Consider the following 22,915-nt stretch of genomic DNA (forward strand, 5'->3'; position numbering starts at 1 on the left):
AGGCCTTCAAGTTGGCTCGAGATTTATTCTGGATAAGAAAGGAAAAAAAAAATTAACAAAGACATAGGACAAAAATAGTAACAAATAAATCTCTTCTTACTTCTCGGAAACTTTATCGTCTTTCACGTAGATTTTATTTTCAGCTGGTATTTTTGAGCGATCCAAAAAAAGAAAGAAAAACAAAAGAAAAGAAAAAGGATTAATACAAAACTATGTATCTATCTATAGATATTCGTAATAATAATCTACATTATCATCGCAGCAAAAATGTTAATTTATCGATGTTAATTTGTCTACTAGAATAATCTGTTTATGGGAGTGTTGGGTTATCATCATTTGGCTATTAGATAAGCTTGTTGAGAGATTGAGTATTAATCAATCAAAAATTCATGCGCACACTTGTTATTAACAATTGTTCATACGTTTAACAATAAATCAGTGATCTGGTTTGAACAAATAAAGAAATAATAAATTTAAGCAAAATTTAAAAAATAATAATAATAATAATAATAATAATAATAAAAAGAAAACAAATCAAATCAAATATATTCGTAAAATTGTCGCGAATTTCGTTAGTAAACACCGGGTATACATCTATTCTTAACAAGTCTTTGGTACTACATATGTAATACATAAGATAGGTATGATCTTTTAGTAGTTCTCGTATCTACCTACCTACCTGTCAAATTAAAATGTAAATGAGAGATATTGCTTGTGCGAAGTGTAAAGAACTTTTAATCGTACGGTAATGCAATCGATGCAATTTATCCGATTAACTCGGAATATTAAGGAAAGATAGAAAGAAACCTTACGAGTGATCAAGAGAGTTCGTTCTAGTATCTAACCAGTTAAATACCAGTTATGGCTCTCCGTAAAGTAAAAGGAAACTTCGAACGAATGTTCGACAAAAATTTGACGGATTTAGTACGTGGCATTAGAAATAATAAAGAGAATGAGGTAAATTTTAATTTAATTTTATATATAATTTTGTCTATTTCATTTATATTTATTTTTATAAAAATAACAAAAATGACACGTAACTTAACCTAACTTTGTAATAATTTTGAATTAAAGGTAAATCTCTTTATAATGAATTTGTTTCTTATCGTGTTAGGCAAAATATATTGCACAATGTATAGAAGAAATAAAACAAGAATTACGCCAGGATAATATTGCGGTAAAGGCAAATGCAGTTGCTAAGTTAACATATGTAAGTGAGGGTTTCATATGCTAATTCTAAACTATCACTTTATCTCTAACTAGATAATTATGTTGTTTTCTATTTAAATCTATAGTACGACTTACTAACGTTATTTATCTTTTTATAGTTGCAAATGTTAGGCTACGATATTAGTTGGGCTGGATTTAATATAATTGAGGTCATGTCATCTGCTAAATTCACCTATAAACGCATTGGATATTTAGCAGGTAGTCAAAGCTTTCACGCAGATACAGAGGTATGATTTCTATTCGTTTTTCGACATACAAATAGCTTAAGATAAATAATTTGATTTTAGAATGAAAAAGAATTATTTATTAATTTAATTCTTACAGCTTTTAATGTTGACTACAAACATGATACGCAAAGACTTAAATAGTCAAAATCAATACGACGCTGGATTGGCTCTTAGTGGTTTATCTTGCTTTATAAGTCCAGATCTGGCACGTGATTTAGTTAATGATATAATGACTCTATTAACATCTACAAAGCCATATTTACGGAAGAAAGCAGTTTTAATGATGTACAAGGTGTTCTTGCGATTTCCAGAAGCTTTAAGGCCTGCTTTTCCTAGATTGAAAGAAAAACTTGAAGATCCTGACAGTGGTGTACAGTCTGCAGCAGTCAATGTAGTTTGCGAATTAGCAAGGAAGAATCCAAAAAATTATTTAAGCTTGGCACCTGTATTTTTCAAATTAATGACAACGTCGACTAATAACTGGATGCTAATTAAAATAATCAAATTGGTAAGTCTGTTCTGTAATATTAATACATCGATTGATCAATTAAACACAGAAAGATTTAAATTTGATATAAAAAGACATAAGAGCTGTTATCAATGAATGCATATATACTTATATATATATATCATTTTTAACTTCGAGCCTAGTAATGTTGATCTTATTTCACTTGCTCAGTTCTCCACTATAACACTGATTGAGCCGAAAATGGGTCGGCGACTTACTCAACCACTAATTGACCTGATTTCAAGGTTTTTTTACTAGTTGATTATTTTGATATAAAAAAGCATTGATATATATTTAATTTAGATCACATAGTAGTAGTAAAGATATGGTAGAAGTATAAAAGTATCGTCATTATTGATTTTATTCTGTGTTGTCTATAAATGATTTATAGAATATATATATATATATATATATATATATATATATATATGTATATATATATTCTATAAATATTTATATTGTTTGTTATTACATATCGCTTAGATTGCAACTAAAATTATATTTACAGTTTGGCGCCTTGACACCTCTAGAACCTAGGCTTGGCAAAAAGCTAATAGAACCCCTTACCAATTTGATACACAGGTATTTAACGTATTTATATTGATATTTTCCTTTCCCATATATCCCAATAATTTGTAGATTTTATCATAGAGAGGAAAATAGTTCCATGTATTATATAATATAAATATGTATATATATGTTTGTCTCGGCTATTCTCTAGCTTTTATTAACAAGGATTATTAATAAGTTATGAATAAGTTATTAATATCATTAATAAAATTATCTTTATATTATTTTTAGTACATCTGCTATGTCTTTGCTGTATGAGTGCATTAACACCGTAATAGCTGTATTGATTTCTATATCGTCTGGAATGCCAAATCATTCAGATTCAATACAGCTCTGCGTGCAGAAATTAAGAATATTAATAGAAGATTCTGATCAAAATTTAAAATATTTGGGCTTGTTAGCAATGTCAAAAATATTAAGGACACATCCTAAAAGTGTACAAGCTCATAAAGATCTTATTATGCAATGTCTTGATGATAAAGATGAAAGTATAAGATTGCGTGCCTTGGATTTATTGTATGGAATGGTATCTAAAAAGAATTTAATGGAAATAGTTAAAAAATTAATGGTGCACATGGACAAAGCTGAAGGCACTACATACAGAGATGAATTACTTTCAAAGATCATACAAATTTGTTCTCAAAATAATTATCAATTTATAACATATTTTGAATGGTAAATTAATAATATATTTTGATAGTATAATAATTAAATGAATATTTGATAGTTTGTATATAAGTTATATATTTATAGGTACATATCTGTATTGGTGGAACTCACACGAATGGAAGGTACCAAGCATGGACCATTAGTAGCAACTCAATTACTTGATGTAGCGATCCGGGTACAAGCTATACGTAAATATGCAGTTCAACAATGTGCCTTACTACTTGAAAATTCCTATCTTTTGACTGGTCAACCACGAGCTACTATGTCTGAGGTTTTATATGCAGCTGCTTGGATATGTGGAGAGTTTTCTAGGTAATAAATTATATGTAGCATAATATTTTCATTAAATAACATATTTAAATTTTTATTTGAAAATTTATAATATCAATAGCGAACTAGAAGATCCTTTAGCAACTTTACAATCAATGTTGCGATCACAAGCATCTAGTTTGCCAGGACATATTCAAGCAGTTTATGTGCATAATATCTTAAAACTTGCTACGGCAATATTATCTAAAGCTGAGAAAGAAGGTGACAGCGAAACGATGGAACAAGTAAATTATACCTTTTTATGCGTAAAATCATTGCATATCATCAAATGATTGCATTTAAATTTAAACAGTAATGTAACCAATCTATTTATAGTCTTTCATTGATTTTCTAGATTTTTGCGTTGAAAGATAAAATAGCAGCATTTGTATGTAGCGGTGATTTGGAGGTTCAAGAAAGATCTAGTTCTGCATTAGTTTTATTTGAATGCTTGAAAGAAAATCCTGGCATGGCTGAAGAATTAATGGAAGCGTTTGAAGGTGAACTTAATCCTGTTGCTCCTAAAGCTCAAAGAAAGGTATATATGTATACAATATATTATTTATTTTTGTTAAAAAAGAAAATATATATTTCATAATTTTTTCATTCATAATAATTTTTTCTTTTAATATTAATTCATTTTTGAATACATTTTTTTGTAGGTACCTATCCCTGATGATTTAGATTTAGATTCATGGATCAATGATCCACCATCAGAGAGCTCTGATTCTGAAGATATGGATATGAATGAGATATTTGTTAAATCAGAAAAATCTAATAATTCCTTTATGAAACGAGAAACGAATGAACCTACGGTAGAAGAACTTCAGAAAAGGAGAGAGGCCAGAAAATTGGAACAACAAAATAATCCTCATTATTTGAAAGGATCATTTAAAAATTCCGCTTCTTATCATAATTCAACGTCTCTTTACGAAGACTTTGAAAACATTCCAGTTGCTGAATTAGACATACCGGTATCATTAAAAATATCGAATTATTCTGATACCAGTAAATATCACAATATAAATGTGGATAATAATCACAAAAGACATAAAAAACATGGCAAGAAAAAGAAATCGAAAAAAAGTAATTATTTCTCTTTTACACATTAACATTATGCAAGAGTATGTTTTCTTATTAATTATCAATTAAGATACGTTATTACGTTATTATTTTTATGTACATTGTTTTTATTTTTTTCTCCCTTTTTTTTTTTTTTTTACTATTATTTCCTTATTAGATAAACAATCTGCATCGGAAGATGAACGTGAAGAAGATTATCCTATGCAAGTTGTAAATACAGGTATTGGTGAACTTCCACCAGGAGCAGAAATAAGTGATAGCGATGATTATGATATGATCGATGCAAATGATCCTCATCGAGCTTTAAATATCGATTTAGACATGCCTTTAAGAGAGGATGAAAGATTACCGGTTTTGGAACATAGAGTGGTAGAGAATAGTCCAAATCAGAAAGTCAAAGAAGCGAAGACAATAAAGAAAGATAAGGTAATATTTTGTTTTACCTTCCTTGATATATAATAGATAAGATCTAGAGTAGATAATATTAGTCATACAAGTATTTATTTTAACCGAAACAAGATATTGTTTCTAACTTTGAAAATATTCATTTTTTGGTTCATGTTTTTTTCATCATTTGACGAGAAGTTATGAATCTCTTTATTTAGTCACCTTATATATATTATAAATGTGTAATTGTTTCATTACATATGATGTATAAAAGAGAATACAATATATATATATATTTTATTATTTGTGTATTTATAGGGTCATAGAAAAACTAAAAGAAAGAGTAAATGTGTTCAAGAAAAAGAGGCTGATAATCAAATAAATATGACTGATATGTGGTTAGAAGATAATATCGAAGAACCAGGCTCTTCCTCTATTCAAGAAGATTACACTGAAGTGAATAGTAAAGAAAATGTAGATATACGAAAGGATAGTAAGCGAAAAAAATCTAAGAGCCAGGATAAACATAAAAAAGTTAAGGACGACGATATAAAACATAAAAAATCGAAAAAATCCAAAAGTAAGAAAGAAAAGAAATCATCAGATTATGAAGAAACAGCTGGTATATCTACACCCTCCAAAGAAATATTGCCAGAATTAAGGAATGATTTAGTTATTACTGAAAATAGTTTAAATTCCATTCAACCATTGATCGCTTATGAAAAATTATCTAAGAATAAAACTATTTCTATGATGTATGAATTAAAGCAAATTGCTGATGACACTAGTAAAATAATTGTATCAATACTCATTACTAATATAGGGCAAAAGCTTGTTAAAGAAATAAGGTTCGATATTACGGATACGTCAACATTGAAATTAATGAAAAATGTAATATTTTTTTGTCTTTTATTATTACGGTGTATATTATTTTTGTATTGTTAAATGAACATTTTGAAAATTTTCTTTTTTTTCTTCTATTTTTACAGGATGATGAAGAATATGGAATGAAACTGCCATTCCAACTACCTCCACAATCAAGTAAAGAGACTCAATTTACAATATTAATATCCGACGTAACGTTTGCTCAAAAATTAAGAGGTACATTAACGTATATGTTGGAAAATGTGGATGGGACAATACAAGAAAAACTTGATTTCACTATAAATTTGTCGTGCAGTAAATTTATGGTTGGACATTTGTCCCACAAGGATATACTAACGGAGCTACTTAAAAGCGGTCAACTAGTTTCTAGAATTAGAAAAGAAATTCTTTTGTCTCAGGAATTTAATGCAGTTTTGAATACTGTCTGTTGCAAGTGCAATCTAACTCTCGTGGAACAAATAAATGATACTGCATCTTTGTATGGTCATTCATTGAAGGGACATCATGTGTGCCTTTTATTAAAATATAATGTAAGAGTTTCAATAGAATATTATATTGATTTTAATTATTTCTATGTTAAGAGCGTAATATTTATTTCAATGTGTTTTAGAAATCGACAGGTAATTTGTTGATCGAAGGTAAAGGTGACAATAATTCTCTCCTGTCAGGAATTGCGGATGAGATAACAAGGCTTTTGACATAAGAAAAAGTGTACCTATGTTTTAAAACAAAGATAAGACAACTAATAATGATTCCTATCATTCATTACAGTCATATATTCAACAAAACTTTGCATTATGCGAAGAAATATTTTCCAGGATCTGTTATGTATGAGACAACCAATGATTATAGGAAAAATCTCACCTGCTAATTCATTAATCATTACATATTTTCAGATGGAGTTCTTATCTAAGCACTGTATAATTTAGAATTATTAAATTTGTTAAATATACATATATAAGAGTTATACATATGTATACATATATACATGGATAAAATATATACAAATATATACATGTATATGTGGGTTATCAGGATTCTAAAAAAAAAAAAAAAGAAAAAAAGAAAAAAAAGAGAAAATGGCAAGAAAAAAAAACATGGGAAAAGAACAAATTTATTCACCAATTATTCAAAAGACATCGATACAAAAAGTAAGGAAATAATTGGGAACTTAATTGATATTATTTCAAAGTCGCCTACTTTTTGTACTGTTGCCTCTTTGATCTTGTAAATTTATTTACGAAAGAAGAAAAGAAAAAAAGAAAAGAAAGTTAAAAAAAAGAAAAAATAACGAGTAATTTTGATATCTTGTAAAAATAATAAGATATCATCTCAATCTTCTCTATATTGTCATGTTGCATCTCATGCATATGTGAGAATGTATAAAATATAATAATAATAATAATAATCATTTAGTAGCGATATAATAATTATACCATCTCTGCATGCGGTATATTATGTTTATAATATAATATTATAATATTAATATTTTTTCATATACATCTAAAAAATCATGTCTTAAACGGATTTATATTAAATGTAAGAGTGAACGAAAAAAGCAAAAAAGAAAAGATAAGAAACAATATGTAAATAGCATGTGCCTGTAATCTATGCTTACAAAGATTCTTTTACTGGCCAAATATTTTTCTCTTTCTCTCTTTTTCTCTTTCTCTCTCTCTCTCTCTCTTTTTCTCTCTTTCTCTCTTTAAATTTGATTTAATATGATAACGAAATATCTCTTATTAAAAATTCATCCGCTAAAATAGAATCAGAATGCATGATATGCAAAATTGAATAACATTTTAGAATTTTATCGAAAAGAGAAGAAAAAAAAATAAAAAAAAAAATTTGAAATTTTTTCAAACCGAATTAAAATACAGTACTACTCCGCTTGTTTTCTCTTTTGCATTTAAAAATATCTATCATGCTTGTTTTAGAATTTGTGATTTTCATTTATTATCAAATTGAAATCATTCTGTCTATTACAATGTGAACATTGTAAAAAGAAATGATTAAATTATTAGAACAACATGGAGAGGAAAAACAATTGAAATATAATTATGTTTGTAACGTTCCCACACGTCGAGAAAAATAATTACATGTGTAATTATCCAATATATTTTTTCGAAATTTTTTACTCATCCTATCTTACTTTCTTTTCTCTCTCTCTCTCTCTCTCTATATCTTTTTATTTTTATGTTAGATATAAACATATTATAAAAATCGAGAGAAAATAAATGAAAGAAAATGAATTATTAATCAATGTGATCAAACTTATATTTAATTTTAATGAAAAAAAAAAAAAAGGAACGATCAGAGATTATTAAAAGATTTAAAAATGATTTGATTAATTGTAAAATAATAAAATGTGAAATATTTCATAGGATGTTTAAATAATTAAAAAAAAAAAAAAAAAAGAAATAATTATCAAAACGAGTCATGCTAAATTCTATGACCATTAAATTCTATACTATTATTAAAATGTCTTACGTTGATTGTCTTCAAGATAATAGATTACCGGTTTAAAAAAGATCCTACTGTTCCTATTGTATATTTTTGTTTACAACCTCGTTTGTTTGTCGTTTTTTTTTTTTTTATAAACTTCCAATCTGTGTATGTAACTAATTGTATATCTAAGATCTTTATCAAACAAACAATGAAATATAAGTAGTAAAACAAAAACGTGGTTCGATCAGGTAGATAAGAGAAGGACAAAAAATAATATTATTTCTGCATGAGATTTTTATTATTTTTATATGACGATGCATATACCTTATATATTAAATTTTTATTATATATCTCCATAGAAAAAAAGAATATATATATATATATCTATGAATGCTTGTAATTTTAAAAAGTGAAATATACTGTATACTTTTTTTTCTCTACATATATATAAACATTTTTCCTTAAATTTAATTTAAATCTATATATATATATATATATATTAGATTATTTTAGTTTTGATAAATCAAATATTAGATAAATTTATATTATAAAATTTTTATTTTGATTATTTTAATTATAATATTAAAATAAAGAAAAAATAAATTAAAAATATAGATAAAAATAGCGTCTTTTAAATGAAATAATTATCCTTTAGTTATAATTTTGTTCTTTGTCTTATTATTAGCCTTGAAACGTTATGATGATAAGAAAATAGGTTGGATGCTCGATGAGATCAGGTGAATCACGATGTAAAGCACAACGTCCTTCGTTAAAATTAGTAGATCTCTCTTGTATGAGTTTATTCATTATTAGAATTCCAACGAATTAACATGGATTAAGTTTAAAGTTACACACATTTGTCTCTAAAGTCTTTACCCTTTTTATCTTTTCCTCAAACAAAGAAAGAAAATAAGATCTTACATTAGTTTATTTAATTAATCATATTTTTAATCATTATCTATATTATTATTCGAATGAATAAGAATTTTTCTATTAAACTCAATATTATCAAATGAAAGAAAGAAGTCAAACGTGTTTTGATTATTCTTAACAATATTACCTCTCTTCAATGACAACAAACAACAAAAATGTTTATCATATATGAGGACACATGTACGTATAAATATATATATATGTATAATATTGCGTAATAGATGGAACAAAATAAGAAAAATGTTACCTAAAATTTAAAAAATTAATCGAATACTTTAACACTTGCTGTTAAAAAAATATATTTATAAGTGTATTTTGAAAAAAAAAGAACAAAAAAGATGTGAAAACAATAACAACAATTTACAAATGTAATAAATTTAATATCCCATAAGAAAGGTCTAAAAATGTCTATTAAATATAAATGAATAATGAAATAATTTTCAATAATTAAAATGAATTATAAAAAATGTAACTTTAGATTTTTCCTAACATTTGCCATTTATTGTTTCATTTGTTTTCATTAATTTTGTTTCTTTTTTTTATATCTTACTATATTCAAATTTTTTTTACATTGCGTATGTTATTTACCCCGTTACCCAATGATAGATAAAACGACAATCTTAAGAGTTGGAATTCGATTGATATGAATCGAACAAACATTATCAAGATATACTACATAAATACGATAATTCAACCTGTAGATCTGTAATTTCCACGCCTTCTTTTTTTTTTTTTTCTTTTTTTCTATCTCTACCCTCAATAACAATTTATTTTCCATATCGTTTACAATATTCTTACGACAAACAAATAAGAAATGGTAAAAAAAAGTATAATAAATATTCCAAGTAAATAATAAATAAATTTCTTGGAATAATTTTATACACGATTTGTCAATAATTATTTACGTATAAATTAAAATATTAAATAAAAAAAAAACAACAAAAATGATCTGATATAATGAATAATTTAATTCGTTGTTGATTATAGAAGATACACAGATTAGAACGTGAAGAAAGATTTGCAGAACTGTCATATACCTGTATATATCGTAAGATAGAATAGTTCGTTTACAGTAGACTACTAACAACCCCTCCATTAACCCCTCACCCCTTCTTTTAGGTCCTTCAAACATAATCTATTTATAAACTTATGACTTATTGTATACCGATTAGTCTTTCGAAGTACTGTCCCGTGTATATTCTACAACGACAAACGTGCATTTCAAATAAATCATTTTTCGTGAAATATTTTCTAAGGATAATACAAACAAAAATACATATAATTTTAATATATAATACTCTCCTTCGGTGTATAGATTAAAATTATAATTTATAAGTGTGTTTTTTCTATCAATTGATCCAAAAGGATCACATCGATCATCATTTTTCTTTTCTCCTCTCTTATATAAATATATTATATAAATATATGTATATATATTGTACACATAACATATATTTATCAAAAAATCAATAACAATATAATAGTAATAATAAGAATAAACAAAAAAATATTACATATATTATAATTGTGAGTGTTAATAATAGTGAATTTAATTTAATCAAATATTTTTCATATATATATATATATAATTGTAATAATAATAAGAAATAATATATATCATAGTTATACTTGTGAATTGAATAACATTAACGGAATTTATAGAATATTTTTCAAACAATTGTTAAAATTAAAATTGTAAATTTAAAATACATTAATAACAATACTAACAATAATAATAATAATAAGAAGAAGAAATAATAATGTATCATAAATTGTGAGTGAAGTTAACTAATAGTAAAATTACAACATAGTGAAGTTAAATAATAGTCAAAATAATATTTAAATAATATATATATATATATACATATATGTAGTGAAAGAGAGAAAGAGAGGGAAAATAGTGATAGAAATAAATACGTATATTTACATTATTGTAAATAAACCTTTATAGGTTTATAAATTATATTCGATTGTGTGAGGATAAAAGAGAACACACTCACTACCGATCTTTACTTACGAGACAGAGAGGAAAACGAAATGGCAGGAGTGCGAACCCGCGTGCCGTGGTGTACTATATAAATAATACTTCGCGCAAAGACAAATCAGTTGACTTGCGGCCGCCGTACCTGTCACGGCATAAAATGCAACGTTAATACTGTACAAGAAAATTAGAGTTTACTTCGACATATATATATATACACATATACATACATACATATACATATATTCTTTTTTTATCATTGAAACAAACAAAACAAAAAGTTGAAAAACTTTTTTCCTTATATTCCCTTTATACATATAACATTTCTTCTTCTTCTTCTTGTTATTATTATTATTATTATTATTATTATTATTATTATTATTGTTATTTTAATTCAATTACAATTAATAATTGAATTTTTTCCGAAGAATAAAAAAAATTTCTTTCGAAAGATCGATCTAGTTCGATCGATCGATTTATTTATTTGTTTTCTGATCGATCGAATATTTAACGGTCATTAACAAAGATCGCGTTTAGTTTGCTTCGTTGCATACATACATACATACATACATATATACATATACACGGTTGCCGCAATATATACACATACACATATAACATTCGAAGAAATTACAAAAGGAAGAAAGAAGTCTTGAAGAGAAGAAAAAAAAAAGAAAAGGAAAGAGTGAAAAAAACTCGTGAACAATCGATACTTGTGATCGATCGATCCAATTCATCCATCCATCCATCCATCCATCCATCCATCCATCATCAATCGGGGAAGGATGTCGCACGACAACTTAGGATTTACGGCTAGTACGGTGAGTCTTAATATGAACAAACAAATAAACAAGAAAAGAAAAAACAGAAAATAAGTGTTAAAGAGGAAAAAGATGTTACATATTGATTATCGCGAGAAAAAATGTTAATCTTTGTTAATATTGACAATTAACTTATCTTTTCTTTGGTATATGTATATAATATATATATTTGTGTGTATATGTACATTTGTTTATCTTTTATGCCCTTTAACACGGGTTACTGTATAGATCGTATATTCTACAGCAACTACAATTGGGTTATTTTTGTTGTTTTCTTCTTATCACCTTTTTATGGTTATTTATAGTATAATAATAATAATTACTTTTCAAGGTATTTATTTTATTTAAACGAAATCGTTTGACTTTTGTTAAAATAATTTTGTTTTATATTATCTCACTTTTTTCTTTTTTTCTTTTTTTCGTTCTTTTTTTTTAACTAAAATGGTTTCTTATCGTAGAAATATATTTTTCATATTCGTTTTTCTTTTTATCTGACGCAAATCTTAATTACTCGTTTTAAATTATAAAATTGTCGCCAATTATAAATTATTTAATTTTCTTTATCTTTTTTTCATTTCTTTTTTTTCTCTCTTCAATTTTTATTCAAGGTTATTTTTCTTTTCTTTTGGTTTTTTTTTTTTTTTTTTTTTTAATTATTATTTGGAGTATTTTGTTGTTCTTTTTCTTCTTCACCAGTAACGTGCAATTTTATCTTCATTAATCATAATATCGGTATTTCGATGTAATCTTTGCATACAATTGTAATTAATACTTTGAACAAATAGTAGAGGAACAAATAATAATGAATTAACGTCTTGTAATTATTATGTATGTATAACTCACGTCGATTGCATATCGCGATTAAATTATATCATATCGTCTTATACATTATACATATATTTATTTATATATATATATATAACTTATTACGTTGTAATTTTTTTTTCTTCTTCTTCTTTTTCTTTTCCTTTAGCAACGTATACGCCCACGTGTTTTGTCTCTTTTTGAATTTATCCTTTTTCATAACACGTTTACTTTTAAAATCTGATTATGACAAAACGTTAACCTATATACATATATTTATTATATATATATGTATATGTATAACTTATTACGTTGTAATTTTTTTGTCTTCTTCTTCTTCTTCTTTTTTTCTTTTTCTTTAGCATCTTAAGTATACGCCTACGAATTTCGTCTCTTTTCGAATGTATCCTTTTTCATAAAACTTGTTCTTTAACACTACATATACCAGACCAGCCATTTTAATTCAAAATTTCTACTTCACACATGTAACATTTGATTTTTGTAAATAATTAAGCATTTTGTTATTTAAAAATGTTTATAAATCGATTTATCTATTAAAATTATTATTGTTAAACATTTTTTGTTATTTTTTAAGAGTAAATAAAAACTAGAAGCCTTAAAAAGTCATTTTTTTGTATACTCCAGTCATTTTGATTAGTGTGGTAGAAATAAGTATACTGAAAATGGTGGTATATCTAGTGTTAAAATTTGATTATGAGAAAACGTTGATCTAAATCAACGAGCATGCATAATTTCAACTATAATAATATTTTTCTTTTTATTTTAACCATTTAATTTCTCTCTCTCTCTCTTTTTTGCTATTTTCTCTTTTTTTGTGTGTGTGTATTAAAACAAGGGTTATACGACCGCATCTTTCATTAGCAAAAAATATAATAATAATAAAAAATTACGAATAAATTTAAAAAAAGGATGGATTTAGAAATTTTCCGTTGATAATGAAAAATATTTTCTTTCATTAATTCATATTTATTTTTCTGTCTCTCTTTATTATTATTAAATGAAGGATTAAATTTTGAAATTAGAAAAATATGACGATGAAAAATTGAAGATGAAAGGAGAGATGCATTTTTGTTTTGCAGGAGGGAAAGGATAATTTTTAACGATAATTAAAATCATAGAAAGATTATTTAAACAATAATTATGTTATATATATTATAATACTATTAAATAATATTACGTATTATTAGTATAACAATTAATATAACAATGATTATGTGTTATAATTATAATACTATTTAATAGTATTAATAATATAATAATAGTATTATAATATTAATTTAATAGTATTACGTTGTATTATTTTATATTATTAATATTTTATTATTACTATTATTATTAATCTTATTATTATTAATTATTAATCATTATTATTATTATTATTATTATTATTATTATTATTATTATTAATAGTATTACGTTATATTACTTTGATGTTTTAAAGTACTAGATTAACAGATTATAAATAAATAAATAAATATATCCATCTCTACTAATTAAATAATATACTAAATAAAAAAGAAAACTTAATATTTAATATTTTTAAATGAATAAAAGATGAAATATATTTACTAAGTAAAAGAAAAGTAACCTTGATAAATTTTTTACACGATCATGATTGAAAGAAATGACATTTTTCCTTCTCAATGTCGAAGGACACAAAAGTAACATTTGCAATAAAACTATTTTCTTTTATTTTTATTCTGCAATGGCAATGATTACACCGTTAAAACTCGATATGTTAATCGTTTGACCGTGAAAGAAAGAAAGAGAGAATAAAGAAGGGTGGGGGTAAGGTGGGGGGAAACGTAGTAGTAAAAGTAAATATATGCATAAGAATACTTTCGCTTTTCGTTCAATCGAACACATTCAAGTGAATAAATCACGTTTTAATATATCGTCATAGGTTACGAAGAATTGTAACAGAAAAATTTGCCCTTTCTTCTGTTTTCGATTGATTAATTTATCGGAAATTACGTTGATCATGATATTTTATCATGATAAATTTTTTTACTTTTTACACTTTACGTATTTGTTTTTTTTAAACGTCATTTATATACATATATACATATATATATATATATATATATATATATATATATATGATTGATAAGATATAATATTTAATTCGGTAAAAATATTTGAAACATTTACAACTGTATTTAACAATATAATATTCGGATTATAAATATAACGTTTAAAAATAAAAAAAATAAAATAAATATGAATAAATATAATATAATATTTTTTTTTTTTTTTTAATAAAATAAATAATCAATGAAGAAATATGAATAGATTTTTAATTTAAAGGTTTAAAATGTATCTTTTTTTTTTTGTAATCTAACACGAGACTCTATGGGAATTAATTAATACTCGAGAAAAAAAATAATCATTTACTATCTTGCTACTATATTGATTTTGTTAAAAGTTAAGCATAAAATCTCGTAAAACGATTAGAATAATTGAACGGTTATCATTCTGTATCGATATATAAGATTATCTATTAAAGATTATTCTTTAAGATTAATAATGTTATATTCGGTTTGAACCAGTTCAGTAACTATGATTGAATATTTAAACTTGTTAGTTCAGAGCCAAGTCAATCACATTATAAACGTGCCTACATTCTTCGTGCATTCATTGATGTGCCATTTCTTTTTTTATAAATGAACTTGCAATTCGATTCGATCTTTTAAATATATATTTATAATACTATATATATAATCGTATATAGGATTCATCAATTAAACCATTTGATTTAGTATAAAATAATTTTGTTTATTTTTGTTTTCAATTTTTTAAATTGATGATTTGCCTTAAAGGTTTATTTTATAGTGTAATATTTATTTATTGTTTAATATTTTGTATATTTTTTATATATTAATATAACATCTTATTTTAATATATTTTTAACATTTAATTTTTTATATATTAAATATAACATTTTTTATATATTAATAAATGAGATTTATTCGAAACAAACTTAAACTTGAACATAGATACAAATTTTCAGAAAGAAAAAAATGCTATTAAGTTTAAAATATTTCGAAGAATAATGATTAATATATTTTAAATATAATATAAAAAAAATATTTTATAAATATCTTTGAATTTTTTATTTTTTATTGTTTAATATTTTGTATATTTTACAACAATATGTGTATCGTATTAATAAATGAAATTTATTTGAAACAAAATTAAACTTAAACATAGATACAAATTTTTCTAAAAAAATATTATTAAGTTTAAAATATTTCGAAGAATGATGATTATAATATATTATTTAATATAATATTAAAAATAAAAATATTGTATAAATCTTTTTACATTCTTTACAAAACATTTTACTCTTTTTATTTTTATAATTATAAATCGTAAATGTTGATTTTATTAATAAAATAATACAGTTTGTATATTTGTCGTATTCATATGTGATACAAAAATTCACATATTCACTCGTATATGTATGAATACAAAAATTCGTAATAAGAATTTCGAGGATGAATAAATTATATTTAACTTTGTTAAATAAATTCTTTTTTTTCTTTTTATCACCATATACATACATTCATACATAGATACATACATACATTCACGTGATTCATTCTTCTAATATTCATTAATAATTTATTAATCATGTCGTATTCACATGTCGTTTCATATCTTTTTCTTAATCATTTTTCACATATCTTTGTTTTAATCTCCGATTAATAAGTTCATAGAATTATTTCATATATATTATTATTATTATTACAAATATAATAGTATTATTTTTTTTTATTTAAAATAATGATTTCCTTTCGGGATATATGGATATAATAGTAATATTAGTAATATAATAGTATTATTATAATATAATAGTTATATTATATGATAATATATTTATATATTTAATTATTTAATAATCAATTTAATTTATTTAGTATATTAATAATATAATAATAATATAATAGTAAAATATTAATTACAATTATATTAAATTTAATAATATTACAAAAATAATATAGTCAAATTAGGTTAATTTGTATTTAATAATTTTTTTTTTTATAAGAATAGAGAAGAAATTATCCTACTCTTAATAAAATATTATTTGAGACACCGAAAAATATTTCATGTCGATTACACGATTCTTCGTTACGTTCTATCTTTTTTTTTTTTTTTTATATTTTTTCAGATAGGTCATAACGATAACGATTACAATTTAGATAAACGTCATTACTTCTCGAATCTTCAAAAAAAAAAAAAAAAAAAAATAAAATAAAAGAAAAGGTTTCTTCTTTACTTCTTATCATTACTCTTCAATAATTAAGAAAAAATTAATGATTCGTCTGTTGTGAGAGATGATCGTTGATAATAAAACAAGTTTTGAACAAATTTGCATTACTTGTGCGTTTACAGATAAATGCACACACATGCACACACACACACATGTACATATATAAAGATGAATTGAGATTTGAGCATAAGATAGAAACCATTTATTTACAATCAAGCTCACTCTTATTAAAGAAAAAAATTATAAAATGATTTTTTTTGTGTCAATGCTCAAAACTTTTCAACCCATATTTACAATAAACCATAAATTTATATAGAAACGTATACGTACGTGTATGGTGAATGAAAGATACTATACTACTACTATAAAAAATTTGTTAAGTAACTTATTATTATCACAAATAATAATTTTTTTAATTACTATCTGTAAATTTATCAATTATAATCGATTATAATTGATTGATTATCAATTATTGACTTGCAAACAATGAGTGATAAGAAAAGGCAAAAACAAAAAGAATGCATAAGATTAAGTTATCTTAAAATATCGAAAAAATTATTATAAGATAGTAGCATACAAGTATCATTAAATCTTCTTATTACTGACGTTAAAACTATTTCGAGTAGTTGAAACTGTGTCCACATAACATAATTGAAAGGTGAAACTCTTATCGTACAATACAAGGAAAAAAAAAAAAAAAAAAAAACTAAGAAAGAAATAGATAAAAATTTTCCATGATCATGAAAAAAACAAAAAAATATATGTCAATAATTTCTAAAGAAATATTTACACTTTCGATTTATTGTTATAGATAAGGACGATGATGTGTGTTTGCTCATCGGACAATCAAAATTGATTCCTCACGTTTTTTTCTCTCTTTTTTTTTTTTTTTTTTTAATCGGGAAAGCTGATACATTGCTTAAACATATTTCATAATCATTTGATAAAAGATAATAAAATCCGTGAAAGAAATCTTTTCTATCGTGTGATCTATAGATCACGATAAAAGTTTATACTAGCTTGTAAGTAAGATAATCATCATAGAATTCTAATTATTTATCATATTATCAAAGCAACTCGCATTTAAAGTTCACAGCTTAAAAGCCTAATAATAGTTAATTTTCTCTCTTTCTCTCTTTCTCTTATGGTAAATTATTCAAATAATTCAAAGAAATGTTTAAAAATGTATTGATCAATAATAATTTTATAAAATATTACACAATGAATTTTAATCGAATTAAATATAATATGGTGTCACATGTGAAATAAAGGTGTTATTGATTAGTTCAAGAATTATTACAACAAATATTTACTAATAAGAAAATTTTCTTAAATTTCAGTCTATACATTTATGAGTGTGAGTGGGTGTGTGTGTGTGTGTTTGTTTTATATAATTATTTCCTCTCATTTTTTATATGTAGATGTGTAATAGAAAAACAGGTTTTCATGTGTTTCATTACGCAAAGGAAAATTTTGAAATGAACATCATGGAAAATATGCACAATAATTTGAACAATAAATTATATATTTTTATTTTATACATCAATTTGAAATTAATATAATAGTATTTATTAATTGTTTATAGATAATTAGATATTTATTTAATGTACAACTTTTGTCGACGTAGTAAATGAATATCATATACATCTACTATTATGCATACGATTTACATATATATATGTATATATTTTTTAAACTTATATACGCATTATATACAAATATACATATTTAATATGAAAAAACAGATTCTTGAATATTTTTTTTTCATACAAATATTCGTTAAGATCATGCGAACAATATTAATATTATTATTATTATATTTTTCTCTTTTTACTTGTATACTTTTATGCAAATTAAATATTTTAGAACATTTTAAACAAATATTTTCGATAACTCGAACAATAAATTATTTTTTTTATTAAATAACAAATGTATAGATCCACGCATACAAATATACATATTAAAAATATAAAAAACAAATTATTGAATATTTTTAAAATGCAAACGAATAAAGAAGACCATTGCAATAAAATATTTAAGAAAACTTATTCATTCAAATAACTACGAAAAATATTATAAATGTTATTATTATTATTCTGTCTTTCTCTCATTTATTCATTCGTACAATTATCATAAATAATCTCGTAGACTTTAGTGTGAATTTATCTTATAAAAAAAAAAAAATATAAAAGAAGAAAATTTGCAAAAAAAAAAAAAAAAGAAAGAAAAATAAAAGCAATCTCTTACGCGAACGGAAACGAACGTGAAGACTCGTGGTTCACGCTTAATTAGAAGACTTCCGTCGGAGGAAAGCGTGTCACGATTCTTAAACGAGCTTCTTCTTCTTCTTCTTCTTTTTCTTCTTCTTCTTCTTCTACTGCTTATTTGTCTTCTTTACGATTCTCTCGTCACTATAATGCGAGCAACATAAGAAGAGAAGGATAACGTTACGCACGCACGATTGCTGAGTAAATTACATCGTTTGTTTTTTCGAGGAAGCAAAATCGTGCCATGCGAAGGTGGAAAAAGAATATTTTAATCAACGATAGACACACACACACACACACACTCATCTATACATATGTCCATCTTTTCTTTTCTGTATGCAATTGTTAATTTTAATAAGCGGAATTCGTCAATCTCATTCGATATTGAAAACATTGTGTTTCCTTTCCGTATAATTTTGATTCTTTCATTGAATTTGATAACTTGGAAACTTGATATTGTTGTTTATTAATGTATAGGTATTTTTATTATCATGCACACGTACATGTATTATTATCTTTTCTTCTTTTTCCTCAAATTATAATAATATTTCTTTTATTTTTTTATTTTATACTATTTGTTATTATAATTATTTTTTCTAATTTATTCGTATATAATTTAATTTATATGTAAGGTTATGTGTAAATATTTTCAACGTTATTGTTATTCCAAAAATTTGACAATTTATCTTTATCTTTTTATTTTATCTTTTCTTATTTCAAAAATTCAACAATATTTCTTTATACAATAATATTTCTTTTTTTAATTATATATTTTTTGTTTTAATTATTTTTCTAAGCTATTTGTATATAATTTAATTTATATGTAAGGTTATGTGTAAAATATTTTCAACGTTATTGTTATTTCCAAAATTTGACAATTAATTTATCTTTATCTTTTTTTATTTCAAAAATTCAACAATATTCATTATTATTCTTTAGGGTTTCTAAAATTTTGTTTAATAGTTAGTATTGTTCTATATTAATGTATAGACATGTTCATTATCATGCACACGTACATGTATTATTATCTTTTCTTCTTTTTTCTTAAATTGTAACAATATTTCTTTTTTTTTTTATTATATACTATTTTTTATAATTATTTTTCTAACCTATTTGTATATAATTTAATTTATATGTGTGAATATTTTCAACGTAATTGTTATTTCCTAAATTTGACGATGTAAAATATTGTTTACTAATATCGTTATCTAAATAATGTTCTAATTGATCTTTAAAGTATTGTTTACTAATATTGTTATCTAAATATTGTTTCTGATTTGTCGCTAAAGTGTTGTTTACTTACTAATTATTTGGTTATTTTATTTTCATACGATTAGAAGTAAAAATAAACGAAATAGTTCAAATTATAAGACAAATAAATCATTATTATAAAAATGTGAAACAATTAGGGCATTTTTTGATTAGTCTGATACGATTACCATCTATGTGTAAAAAATAAATATGAGAGAGAAAAAAAGAAGATATTATCCATTTGGTAAATTTCCGATTGGTTGAAAACAAACTAAAGTGTGTCTTCTCTTTCGTTGATACAATGACTCATATCTTTAATAAGTTAGATAATTAAACGCGTGTAAAGAATTTATATCGATCACTATGATCAATTAACAACCGTATATGTAACGTATGTAATATGTACCATTGGGTGTATGTATGATCTCGATTGAATACTCGTGATATCGTTTTAAAACAATACTCTTTCTATATAAATATTCGAAATTTTCTTCTTCTTTAACCTTTGAGATTTTGTTGGAAATATTTTTAAGATAACAATAACAAAATTTCTTAGGATTAATCATGTGTCATTCATTTCACATTAATTCATGCTAAAAAGAAAATTTTTATATTTTTTATTTATATATCACATACCTCGGAAATAAATATTCAATATTTATTTGAATATGTATATAAATAATTAAATAAATATAAATAATATAATATAATATAATATAATATAATATAATATAATATATTAATTAAATAAATATAAATAAATTAAAATAATTTTTATATTTGTTATATTTAATAAAATATATATAATTAATATTTTATAATATTATTTAATAGATTAAATTTAATTTTTAATTAAATTTATAAAATTATAATTAATAAAATATATAAAAATATATATTATATTTAAATAAATATTTATTTATTTAAATATGTATATAAGTAATTAAATAAATATAAATTATATAATGTAATATATTATTTAAATAATATGTGTTATCTCAATATTATATAAATTATATAAATAATATATGTGGGTTGATTGAAAATGGATATATAAACAATTATTTTTTGATCAAACTAATAATAAAACCTCAAAACTTTCCATTCACCCTTTTATACATAATATATTATTATTATTATTATTATTATTATTATTATTATTCATTCATATTCATTTATTAATTCGTGTTTAATGGTATAAGAATAAATACAAAGGTTAACAAATTTAATTATACTTTTTATTCTACGTGTTTTATATAAATGATATATAATTATATAAATAATTATAGTGAAATTTAATTCAACACGAATACTTAACATATATACATATATGTTAAATATACGTGTATATATATTTGTTGCAACTTATTAGTAATGTTCTTTTTTTATCTTAGTTTTTGGCCGAGAACTTGGACTTGAATGCAAGCATGTATTTGCAATTAAACATATTGTTCTTTCAATAATATACGTAATAACTAGAAACTTACTAGTACAATTAAACACGAGAAATATAAGAAATAAAAATAATATTAACAGGTAGATTAACATCAACATGGTTCATCATAATGATGATTATCATCATCATCATCTTCTTTCAAAATGTATGAACAATTTTGTCTTAATCGTGTTCAGGGCTGTTCATTAAATTGACACGTGCAGTTTGTTAACACAGTGAAATGTGTGTTTAAACTTTCCTTTTTTTTTTTTTTTCTTGTATAGGAAAGGTAAAGTAATGGGAAAAATTTTGAACGCATTTCATTTTATTTAATTATCTTGTTTCAATAAGTATAATGTTAATCTTAAAAGTATATTTCCAAATCTCATAATTCATAAAGTTCTTAAATTATCTTAAAACAAATCAAATAATAAACTAAAAAAAAGAAAGAAAGTAAATTTTCATTAACTTCTATGTATATGTATGTATGTGTATGTACGTTTATACATGATATAATTTCATTCTGAATAATCACAACGTAACGTAGAAATAATTATTATCTCTCATAATTCATAAAATTTTTAAATAATTTTAAAACAAATCAAATAATAAAATAAAAAATGAAAGTAAATTTTCATTAACTTCTCTGTATGTCTGTGTATGTATAACACGATTAAATCTCATTCCGAAGAATCGACGAGACGTTAAATAATTATTATTAAATATATATATTAAAATATTTGTTTAAAAAATGCTTAACTGGTAGACGAAACACGGTAAAGTCGTCTGTTAGTATGATAACATCGACAATAT

General features: G+C 23.5%; 2 protein-coding genes across 3 annotated transcripts in view; both read left to right on the forward strand.

The window, feature by feature from the left end:
• Window positions 1-95: 95 nt before the first annotated feature.
• On the forward strand, window positions 96-8,682 carry garnet (adaptor-related protein complex 3, delta 1 subunit-like garnet). Of its 2 annotated transcripts, none has more exons than XM_015327617.2 (14): window positions 96-957; window positions 1,115-1,210; window positions 1,329-1,457; window positions 1,555-1,965; window positions 2,137-2,210; window positions 2,767-3,210; window positions 3,289-3,516; window positions 3,596-3,758; window positions 3,869-4,051; window positions 4,176-4,599; window positions 4,754-5,022; window positions 5,302-5,874; window positions 5,973-6,398; window positions 6,479-8,682. In XM_015327617.2, the coding sequence occupies exons 1-14, from the start codon at window positions 862-864 to the stop codon at window positions 6,569-6,571; spliced, it is 3,609 nt and encodes a 1,202-aa protein (XP_015183103.1). In that variant the 5' UTR covers window positions 96-861; the 3' UTR covers window positions 6,572-8,682. The 2 variants fall into 2 exon arrangements, with proteins under 2 accessions (XP_015183103.1, XP_015183102.1); XM_015327616.2 differs by lacking the exon at window positions 2,137-2,210 and adding an exon at window positions 2,474-2,547 and having other exon boundaries at window positions 98-957.
• A 2,346-nt stretch (window positions 8,683-11,028) lies between these two features.
• LOC107069894 (proton-coupled amino acid transporter-like protein acs) overlaps window positions 11,029-22,915 on the forward strand; it is a 32,266-nt gene continuing 20,379 nt past the window's right edge. The window contains exon 1 of the mRNA XM_015327596.2: window positions 11,029-12,051. Within this exon, the coding sequence (XP_015183082.1) occupies window positions 12,016-12,051 (36 nt within the window). The 5' untranslated portion in view covers window positions 11,029-12,015. The remainder of the gene's footprint in view (window positions 12,052-22,915) is intronic.

The sequence above is a fragment of the Polistes dominula genome, unplaced genomic scaffold, assembly GCF_049000335.1.
Source record: "Polistes dominula isolate Pdom_NZ unplaced genomic scaffold, Pdom_raw_medaka contig_37, whole genome shotgun sequence".
NCBI lineage: Eukaryota > Metazoa > Arthropoda > Insecta > Hymenoptera > Vespidae > Polistes > Polistes dominula.

What these genes read in the sequence shown, in the direction of transcription:
- garnet (XM_015327617.2), top strand. Translation starts at nt 862, where the DNA reads ATGGCTCTCCGTAAAGTAAAAGGAAACTTCGAACGAATGTTCGACAAA. An exon ending in CAGTTGCTAAGTTAACATAT is followed by an intron (nt 1,211 to 1,328) that starts GTAAGTGAGGGT and finishes ATCTTTTTATAG; the next exon opens with TTGCAAATGTTAGGCTACGA. An exon ending in GCTTTCACGCAGATACAGAG is followed by an intron (nt 1,458 to 1,554) that starts GTATGATTTCTA and finishes TAATTCTTACAG; the next exon opens with CTTTTAATGTTGACTACAAA.